This window comes from Narcine bancroftii, chromosome 5 (genome assembly GCF_036971445.1).
Source record: "Narcine bancroftii isolate sNarBan1 chromosome 5, sNarBan1.hap1, whole genome shotgun sequence".
In the NCBI taxonomy this organism is placed as follows: Eukaryota; Metazoa; Chordata; class Chondrichthyes; order Torpediniformes; family Narcinidae; genus Narcine; species Narcine bancroftii.
In genome coordinates this window covers 83,524,894-83,535,528 of record NC_091473.1, presented here as the reverse complement: position 1 = coordinate 83,535,528, position 10,635 = coordinate 83,524,894, and the positions used below count along the sequence as shown (strand labels likewise).

The 10,635-nt window shown below is 44.9% G+C and overlaps 1 protein-coding gene across 1 annotated transcript in view; it reads right to left on the bottom strand.

The window, feature by feature from the left end:
• Window positions 1-5,391, bottom strand: part of LOC138765311 (podocin-like) — a 38,370-nt gene extending 32,979 nt beyond the window's left edge. The window contains exons 1-2 of the mRNA XM_069942356.1: window positions 5,374-5,391; window positions 2,646-2,976 (exon numbers count right to left, since the gene is read on the bottom strand). Of these exons, the coding sequence (XP_069798457.1) occupies window positions 2,646-2,976; window positions 5,374-5,391 (349 nt within the window). The remainder of the gene's footprint in view (window positions 1-2,645; window positions 2,977-5,373) is intronic.
• Between the last annotated feature and the right edge of the window lie 5,244 nt (window positions 5,392-10,635).

The window sequence follows — 10,635 nt, the reverse complement described above, 5'->3', positions numbered from 1 at the left end:
AAGGAAGATAACATGACTTGCAAGGGTTAGGAGTTTTGGGGGGAGGGGGTGTAAGTGGTAGTTTAGCAAGCCTTCCCACTGCACAGGCAATGGTGTGGACAGCTCTGATGATCAAGCCCAAGGATCCAGAAGAATTGCTACAAGAAACAGTGCTCACAACAATCATGGGATATGCCCAAACTCAGAGACCTGGTCACATAGACTCGGTAAGTAAAAGCCATGTGCATGGGAGAAGCCCCAAGTGACCTCAATATTGACACCAGACATCAAGGCATCTGGTCACCCCGCCCCCCCCCCCCCCCCCCCCCCCCCACTATTTATCCATTTTGTTTCCTGTCTTTCATTTCTATTCAGTTCACCCCCCAGCTGATAGCAAGAAATTGCTGATATCACTGGATACAGCAAAGGCTATTGGACCAGATAACATTCTGTTGTAATACTGCACTCCCGAAATCGTATGAAGTGCAACAATGACATGGAATAAGGATTAAATAACATGACTAAGTCAGTAGTGTAAGACTGCTATCAGGCCTGGACAGATAGAAATTAGAACAGCAAACGAGCAGCGCAGCTAAGAAAGAGATAAAGGTTCCTCAAGAAATGTGGTTACGTGATAAACGATTTGTTCCCAGGATGGGTGAGACAGCAAAGTGATGATAAAACTGCTAATGGTGCTGTGTCAGCTCCGTGGTCCTGGATTCAATTATACCATTAGGACACAGTCTGTGTCGAGTTAGTACATCCTCTCTGTGACCATGTGCATTTCTTCTGAATACTCCGTTCTTTTCTTTCATACCAAAGACAGAGCAATATATTATTGCAGCCCCAATTGTCTCTCTAAATTACCCCTTGGCATCGGTCAATTTAATTGTTTGCTGATATTGCAACTTTCAATCCTGTTTTTCAGCCCTTGCCTGCATGCATCAAGCCCTTGAACTAAATGACATTGAGACAAGGCTAAAAAGTGAGCAACACACGATGCCAGAAAATGACATTTCAGCAAGCAAGAATACAACTATTTATTCTTAGCATTCAGTAGCACAGCCATTGCCAGGTTCCCCACCATCAATATCTAGGTGATCACCACTTACAAGAAATTTAATTGGACCACAAACACACACAAACACCGTGCCCACAAGAGCAGCTGGGTATCCATGGATGAGTGTCTTTCCACCCGACGCTTTGAAGCCTTTTCCACCATCAACGAGACACACTTGTGGAGAGCGATGAAATATTCCCCATTTACATAGATGTTCCAATAACATTTCAAGTTGCCACAATCATCCCATCAAACACTGTAAACATTCATTGATGATATGCACGGTGCATACCATCAATTAGAGTCAGAATTATGAAAAGGAAACGGGTCCTTCAGCCCAACACATCATCTATGCCAACCAAAGTGCCTTCCTGAGCTGGTTCCATTTGCCAGAAATGGCCTGTATCCCTCAGAACCTTTCCTGCTCATGAACCTGTGCAAATACTTTTAAAATGTCATAATGGTATCCCCTCCCCATACCACCACTTCTTCTGACTGCTTGTTTCATATATCCATTACCCTTTGTGCAAAAATGCATCCCTTGGGTCCCCTTTAAACCTTTCCTCCTGAATAAACCTTAAACCTATGCCCTCTAGGTTTGGACTCTCAAGGAAAAACAAACTTTGACCATCCATCTTTCCTCTAATGCTTCTATAAACTGCAGAAAGGTCACACCTCAGTCTCCTCTGCTCCAGCCTATCCAGTCCCTCCATACAAGTCAAGCCCTCCAATCCCAACAACATCTTTGTGAATGTTTTCTGCATCCTCCAACTTAATTACATCCCTCTTGTACTGTGGTGAGCAGAACGGCACACATCATTCCAAGGGAAGTCTCACCTACCGTTTGGATAGTTGTAATAGGATGTCCCAACTCTTGTACTGAATGCCATGTCCAGATGTCAGTGTGTCAGATGTCTTTTTCACCACCCTGTCTATTTTTGATCCAGTTTCAGGGAATGGTCTGTCCAAGGTCTCTCTGACATACAACACTCCGAAAAACCATGTCATTCACTGTGCATGTGGCTATCTCAGAATGCATCACATTGCACTTGTCAGAGTAAATGTTTTTCCCATCACTTTGCCCACTTTCCTTAAAGATGTGACCAGTTGCAAACTTGGACAACTTTGTTCTCTGTCCACCGAGCAACTAATGTTGATACCATCCACAAACTTCCCAATCACACTACATACATTCCCATATTTAAAAAATTGTTGATATAAATTACAAATATATGTGGTATTACTCACGTTGGCTACTCTGACAGCATATCCAGAATTCATGTCCTCCATCCAGTGAGGATAAGAGGTTTAGCTGTACAAAAACATCAGCATCTACACATTCGCCTACAAGTTGCACACCATCCTGTCTTGGAAGTATCTTGCTGATTCTTCATCATGGCTGGCTCGATATCCTGGAACTCCCTGATCAACTGTGCTATGGGACTATCTTCACTTTATGTCCTTACAGTATAACGTACCAGAACAAATAGAGCAAGCACCTTTTGATGAGGGGTACAGGGGAACAAATCAGACTTCAACCCAGTAAATTTTTAGCATGATGTACTTTTCTTCCACCACAGCTCCCACCAGCCCTCTTCTCCCTTACCTTCCTCTGGTGTTTCCATTTCAATCAGGGTAACATGTTCCTCCTCACTCTCATCAGAGCTCACTACATGGTCCACATCCACGACAGTGCAGCTTGCCACCTTGCTGAAGGAAGAATCTGGCTGTGTCTTACCACTTCTCCCCCTTTTCTTCTTAGAGTCCTTTCTTGTATTGTGTCTCATTTGGGTGCACTTGGCCTGATTTGGGTTCTTGCTACTTTGAATGCCATTGTTGTGAATACTCTTCTCCCCAGTGGAAGAACCTATTTGTCTTTTTGATGAATTCTTCGAAGTACTGGAGTTTTTTTCCATTATCTTGGTCAAGCTGTTAAACTGTTAAATATAAGGTATCCTTCCTATTTATACTCAGGGTCTCTGCAATTTTTCTTTGGCATCTTGGACTCCCCTTCCTGAATTGGCAAGATGTCAAGTGTCATGTTGGATTAATTAAATACCCAGGGTGTTGTTTTGTTAAATATTTTATTGATGGGAAGGGAGTGACTGCTTCTCCAAATTTAATTACAGAGGCTTCTCTGAATTTGCGAGCCTTCACTGTTCGACTGACTGACAAAAATAATCATGAATGCTAATAGCGCAGTACTTGATGCAACATAAATGTGAAATTGCTTTTTGACTAATGAGCATCAGAGGAGAGACTCTGGCCTTTCTTGCTGCAATGCTGCACCTCAGCTCCAACAGAGCACCAGCAGGATTAGACTGAATCTTCAAAGTGAAAATAATGGACTGCATACAAAGGGGCGATGAGCCAGCATACAGGACAGAGATTGAAAAGTTGGCTGAATGGTGCACCAACATCATCCTCTCACTCAATGTCACCAAAACCAAGAAGATGATTGTTGACTTCAGGAAGGGAAAACCAGAGCTGTACAATTCAGTGATCACTGGGGGATCAAAAGTGGAGAGGGTGAGTAAATTTAAGTTCTTGGGTGTCACTATCTTGGAGGATCTTTCTTGGACCCAACACACAAATGACATCGTAAAGAAAGTACACCAGTGCCTCTACTTCCTCAGGAGTATGTGGAAGTTTGGCATGACATCGGAAACCCTGGCAAGTTTCTATAAATGTATAGTAGACAGTGTGCTGATCGGCTGCATCATGGTCTGGTATGGGGACAGCAATGACCGAGTGTAAAGCCTTGCAAAATGTAGTGGACACACCCAGGATATCACTAGTAAAAGCCTCCCCACCATCTACAGGGAATGCTGCAGTCAGAGAGCAGCAACAATCATCAAGGATCCACACCACTCGGACACACTCTGTTCTCACTAGAAAGAGGTGTAGGTGCCACAAAACTTGCATGACCAGGTTCAGGAACAGGTGCTACCCCTCCACCATCAGACTCAGGGACTCATTTAAAGATTCTTGCTCTTTTATTGATCTCTCTCTCTCTCTCTCTCTCTCTCTCTCTCTCTCTGTATTGCACAATTTGTTTTCATTTCTTTATTTTTTTACATGCATACATTGAATGTTTTGTTTGCACTGTTAAGAAGTGGTAATTCTGCCTCACGTGCAGGAAGAAGAATCTCAGCATTGTATGTGCTATCATGTATGTACTCTGACAATAAATCTGAAATCTGAATGGGGAAACTGTTCGACCCATGACTGCCTTCCGGAATTGAGTTCACCTGCACTTCAAGTGGTCCAGCTCTAGGCTGCACATTCTCAACCATCACCCAATCAGCCTCTTCATTCAGCATTCATAAGTTCTGCCAAATCACATCACTAGCTACATACTTGCCTCCTCTCTTTCTCCCTTCTGCAGGGACCACCCTCTCCACAACTCCCTGGTCCATTTGACCTTACTCACTCACCCTCCCTGACCCCTGGCACTTTCCCCTACAACTGTAGGAGGTGCAATACTTGCTCTTCCAGCTCCTCTCTCACCACCATTCAGGAATCTGAACAGCCCTTCAAGCCAAGCCAAGTCACCTTTACTTTTCATTCATACCATGCTCGCAAGGTAAAGAAGAGATAATGTTTCTCTAGGAGCACATTAAAATATTAAGATGTATACTGTAAGAGTCCATGGTACCACAGTACTCTATCCACATATGTTTTGAGAATTCAGGAATCTGATGGCCCGGTGGAAAAAACTGTTGCCCAATCTGGACATATGGGGCCTAGTGCTGCAGCACCTCCTACCAGATGGCAGAAGGGCGAACAGTTTACGTGAGTGGTGTGTGGAGTCCTTCACAATGTTTATTGCCTTTCGCCTGCATCGAGTGTTGCAGATGTCCTTTAGGGTAGGAAGAGAGCCCCCAATTATCTTTTCCGCTGACTTTACCATCCACTTCAGGTATGTGGTCTGAGGAGATACAGCTTCCTAACAAGACGGTGATGCAGTTGCACAGGATGTTCTCAATACATTCTCTGTATAATGTAGTGAGGATGGGGGGTGGGGGGGGGGGGGTGGGAGATGAACTTTCCTATTTCTTGGTTATGAAGCTGACGTTAAGGGACCAGGTGAGATTCTCTGCCAAGTGCAGTCCAAGGAACTTGATTCTCTTGATGACCTCAAAGGTGGTGCTGTCAACAGTCCCCTCAGGCCCTACTGAAGTCGACAACCATCTCTTTTCTTTTTTTTAATGTTCAGATACAGGTTGTTGACAGTGCACCAATCCATTAGCAACTGCACCTCATCTCTGTACGCTGACTTGACATTCTTACCAGTCAGGCCAACCATCTCTACAGGCCCTCATCTTACTTACCCCATCATTCCACTTCATCCTGGCTATCCTTCCTCTCCACTCTCAGTTCTGATGCAGGGTTTTGACCTAAAATGTTAATAATTCCTTTCCCCACACTTCTCAACTTGTTGAGTTCCTCCAGCAGTTTGTTTTTTGCATTGAGAAAAAAGGTTGACATTGAAACTTCTACAAATAAGTGAGAGGCCTCAAGGCTTAATTCAGTGTTGGAAAAGTTCCGTTTCATCTTCTGTGCACAGCAGTTCTAATTCTTATGGGCACCAAGGTTTCAAAATTACACCAGAGGTCTTGCAAAGAGAATTTTAGGAACTAAAAGAAGATTAAGAACATGATTTTCCACACTGAGCAAGTTAGGGAGACTCTGATGGAGAAGACATAGTTGAGTTCAAACAATGCAGAGGAGGTTTCATCTTCCAGAACATTGGTTCCATTTCAGAGACAAGGAAGTTTGTGATGAATTGGTCTTTTTGCAAACCAGAGTGGATTTTGCAATTTTGCAATGGGGGGGGGGGGGGAATACAAGTCAAGGTGGTTAAATCTCTGGCTCAGAGGCTGGACACCGGTTCAGAAAGGAAGTGGGGGGGGGGGGGTAGAAGAGAAGAGCGATGTTGATTGGGGACTTGTAGGTTAGACAAGTGGATAGGAGGTTCTGTGAATGAGATTGGGGTTCCTGGGTGGTATGCTCCCTCCCAGAATCCAGGGTCAGGGACATCTCTGATTGAATTCATAGCATTCTAGAGGGGCAGGATGAACAGTCGGATGTCATGGTCTATGCGGTGACCAATGACATAAATAGGAGTAGAGATGAGGTCCTGAAGAGAGAATATAGGGATTAGAAGTTAAAAAGCAGGACTTCAAAGGTGGTAATATCAAGATTGCTTCCTGTGCCATGCACCGGAGAGGAGGTAGGAACAGGAAGTTGTGGCAGAGTTGGTGCCAGGGCCAGGGGTTCAGATTTCTGGATCATTAGGATCTCTTCTGGGGAAGGTCTGACCTGTACAAAAAGGACAGGCTGCACCCTGAACTGGAGAGGGACCAATAGCAAAAGCTGTTAGGGAGGGTTTAAACTTGTTTGGCAGGGGTGTGGAATCAGAATGTGAGTGCATAGATTTGGGTAGAAGGACAAAAGCATGATGCTATGTGCTCCAAGTTGGTGAGGAAGGACAGGCAGGGGACAAAACATAAATGTAGCCAGTCAGAGGGTTTGAAATGTGTCTATTTCAATGTGAGGAGTATTAGGAATAAAGGAGATGAACTTGGATTATGGATCAGTATGTGGAACTACGGCGAGGTGGCTGTTACTGAAATGTAGCTGGAGGAAGGGCAAGGTTGGCTGATGCAGATACCTGGTTTAGAGGTTTTAAAAAGAATAGGATGGGAGGTAGAAAAGTGGGGGGGTGGGGGGAAGTAGCATTACTGGTCAGGGCTACTATCATGGCTGTAGAAAGGGAGGGCACTGCAGAGGGAGTGTCCACTGTCGGTGTGGGAGGAAGTCAGAAACAGGAGCAATCACTGTGCTGGGAGTAGTCTATATGCCCCTAAATAACCCTCTGGACACCGATGAGCAAATACGCAGGCAGATTTTGGAATGGTGCTGGAAATACAAGGTTGTAGTAGTACGCTTGGAGGGAGTGGGGAGAACCAGTGCTAACAGCTCCTGTCTTGTGACAGCTAGACACAACAGCCTCCTATCTACTGGCAAATAGCCACTACAGCCACGAGGCATAGTGACTCAGCAGCACCTGTAGGTCTACGGAGAAGCCCTAGCCTACTCAATGTAGCTATGTCATGAGGTCGTTAGCACTTCAGATGTCATTACACCAGGTCACGTGTTGTGTGGTCTACATCAAGCCTGATAACATTCTAATAAACACTCTTCACTGGATGACAACTTCAGGTGTGGTCTTATTATTTCAACATGATGGTGTATGAGCACAAACATCAATCGCCACATTGTGACCCCAACGGGTCTAGCTGGTAGCTAGACCCTACAATGGACATGCTCAATGGCAATGTGCCAACGAGCCAGCTATAAATAATGGATATACTTGATGGAAACTCTGCAAGGCCAAGCTCAAATCACTTGCAGCAACAAACAGCTTGCTTGGAGTAACACTCCAATGAGCCAGGAACAAATGATGGACCGCTTGACCCAGTTGAACCTACTTTCGCACTGCTCCAGTTGTCCGTAGCTATGAGTGACTGCAAATCAATCAGTATCACATCACAAGTCAGCAAATAAATAACAAGGAGGCCAGTTGCTTTTCCCTTTGGACATTTGAAAGACTGTTTTACAACCTACTCACTCACTTCGGTGTCTTGGAGTAGGCCAAGCTGTTGTCTAGTGGGCCTCGAACTGTGCAACAAGTCTGGCCAACAAGTTGCAAGGTCAGGGAAACGCTTATCAGCAACATTTTAAACTGTCTGCAGACATCAAAAGGCTGCGTGTTTTTGCTCAACACAGCATCGCATTAGAACCTCAGTTTCTCCAGAATGTTACTGCACCCCGCACTCCATTACGCTGAAATGGTCGTTTATCAACAAGTTGTCTGCAGCCGGCAGCACAGACATTTAAAACTTTCCCGTTCGATCTTCAGGAGATTTGCTTCTCAGCAGCTGTGACCGGAGGGAACATCCCCCATATTTCACCAGCCTCCCTCAAAGACTACTCGACCTGGGAATGACCAGAAACCCCTCCTTGAGAGAAGAAGCCCGCGATCTGGGAGACAATCACTTACTCTCCTGTGGCAAGATCACGCGACCCAGGGGGTAGCCAGCCACCCACTGATGGAAGATTCTGTGACCCAGGTATTAATCTGTGAATTAAAGCATAAAAAAAGCCGCCTGTCATTGATGCTACTGTAACCTTTTCCTGCCGACCAGGCAGATAGTACAGGTTTTTCAGTCCCAGCACAGTACTACTCAGTACAACATTGCCTGTCGTTGATGCTACTGAAGTTTTTCCCTGCCAATCAAGCAGACAGTACAGGTTTTTCAGTCCCAACATAGCACTGCTCAGCACAGCACAGCTGACTGGCCCAGCGGCCAGCCAGCAAACTTCCAGCACCAATGGACAGTTGTTCAGCACACCACCACCTGTCAACTCCTGAATGACACTACAGACATTAAGCAGCAATGGATAGTCGCTCCCCCATCACCTACCAGCTCCTGTGTGTCAATGCAGACTTTAGCTGCTACTTGACTTTCTACAGTTAACTCTTTCCTACCAGCACTACAGACTCTCACAATTACCAACAACCTGCTTACAGTATGGACTTTCAGTTTTGTTAATACGTCTCAAATGTTTGATATTGTTCTGGATTTCTCATGACCCTTAACTGTGATTCTCTCTAATCAACTCTGACTTTTTGTACCGGCCTGTGATGACCTTTTGCGTACGTTAATTGTCTCACATAATTCCTACTGTATTCATGTTGTCTATAATTGTTTGTGGCTTTCTACTAGATTGAGCCCTGTCAGGATGTTCGGAACATATCACTTCCTCCCCCAGCAACCTTCATACACGATGCTCTGACATGGCACCACGAATGGCAAGTCGGTTTCGCTCTCCCTGCTCGGTTCTATGGCAGAAAGTCCGCACTAATTCAGAACCGCTGAGGCATTTGGTTGCTTACCACTGGCTCTGGGGGGAGCTGTGTAGCGGTACACTTGGAGGAAGTGGGCAGAACCAGCGCTAACAGCTCTTGTCTTATGACAGCTGGACACAACAGGCTCCTATCTACTGGCAACCAGCCACTACAGCCATGAGGCATAGTGACTCAGCACCACCCATAGGTCTACTGAGAAGCCCTGGCCTACTCAACATAGATACGTCATGAGGTCGTTAGCACTTCAGATGTCATGACACCAGGTCACGTGTTGTATGTCTATGTTAAGCCTGATAACACTGTAATATATGCTCTTCTCTTTGCTGAATGACAACTTCAGGAATGGTCTCGTTATTTCAACATGATGGTGTATAAAGCATAATCATCGTCCGCCACAAGATTATATTTATGGGTGATTTCAACATCCCTAATCTTGACTGGCACCTACTGACTGCAAGAGGGATAGATGGGGCTGAATTTGTCAGGTGTGTAAAAGAAGGATTCCTGACACAGTATGTCGACCGGCCAACTAGAGGAAAGGCCATACTGGATCTGGTTCTCAGCAATGAACCTGGTCAGGTGGCGGACCTCTCGGTGGGGGAGCATTTTGGTGAGAGTGACCACAACTCCCTGAGCTTCAACATAGCTATGGAAAAGGATAAAAACAATCAAACTGGGAAAGTACTTAACTGGGGAAGGGCTAATTATGAAGGGATGAGGCAGGAACTAGTGAGAATAAATTGGAAACAGATGTTCAAGGGAGAAAGGATGCAAGTAATGTGGAGGAAGTTTAGAGACCATTTATGCAGGTATAAGATAGGTTTGACCCACTGGGTCAAGGAAAAGATGGTAGGAAAAGGGAACCATGGCTGACAAAACAGGTCAAGGAAGAAGGAAACATACATTAGATATAGAAAGCAGGAAACAGGAAGGGCACAAGAGAAGTATATGGTAGCCAGGAAGGAGCTTAAGAAAGGATTTAGAGGAACTCGAAGGGGCCATGAGAAAGCCTTGACATGTAGGAGAACTCCAAGGTGTTCTCTGCATATATGAAGAACAGAAGGATGATGAAGGTAAAGGTGGGGGCAGAGGTCCTAAATTAATACTTGGCACAGTATTCACAAGAGAAAAGTACCTTGAGCGCGGTGAGGTTGAAATTGAACAGGCCTATATGCTGGACAATTTGGAGATTAAGGAAGTGGAAGTGTTGGACCTTCTTAAAGACATCAGATTGTTAAGTTCCACATGGGGTGCTGTGGGAAGTGAGAGGCGAGATAGCTGGGGCAGTAGCTATGATCTTTGAATCCTCTGGCCACAGGGGAGGTGCCGGAGGATTAGAGAATGACAAAAGCAGTCCCTTTGTTTAAAAAAGATAATAGGGAGAATCCTGGGAATTAAAGATCAGTGAGTCTTAAGTCAGTGCATGTCAAACTGTTGGAGAGGATTCTTAAGGACAGGATCTATAAGTATTTGGATAAGTAGAGTCTTCTCAAGGATAGTCAGCATGGTTTTGTGAAGGGAAGGTCATACCTCACAAGCCTAAATGAGTTTTTTTTTGAGGAGGTAACCATATTAATTTATGAGGGTAGGATGATAGATGTTGTCTACATGGATTTTAGCAACGCATTTGAAAAGGTTCCCCATGAGAGATTCATCC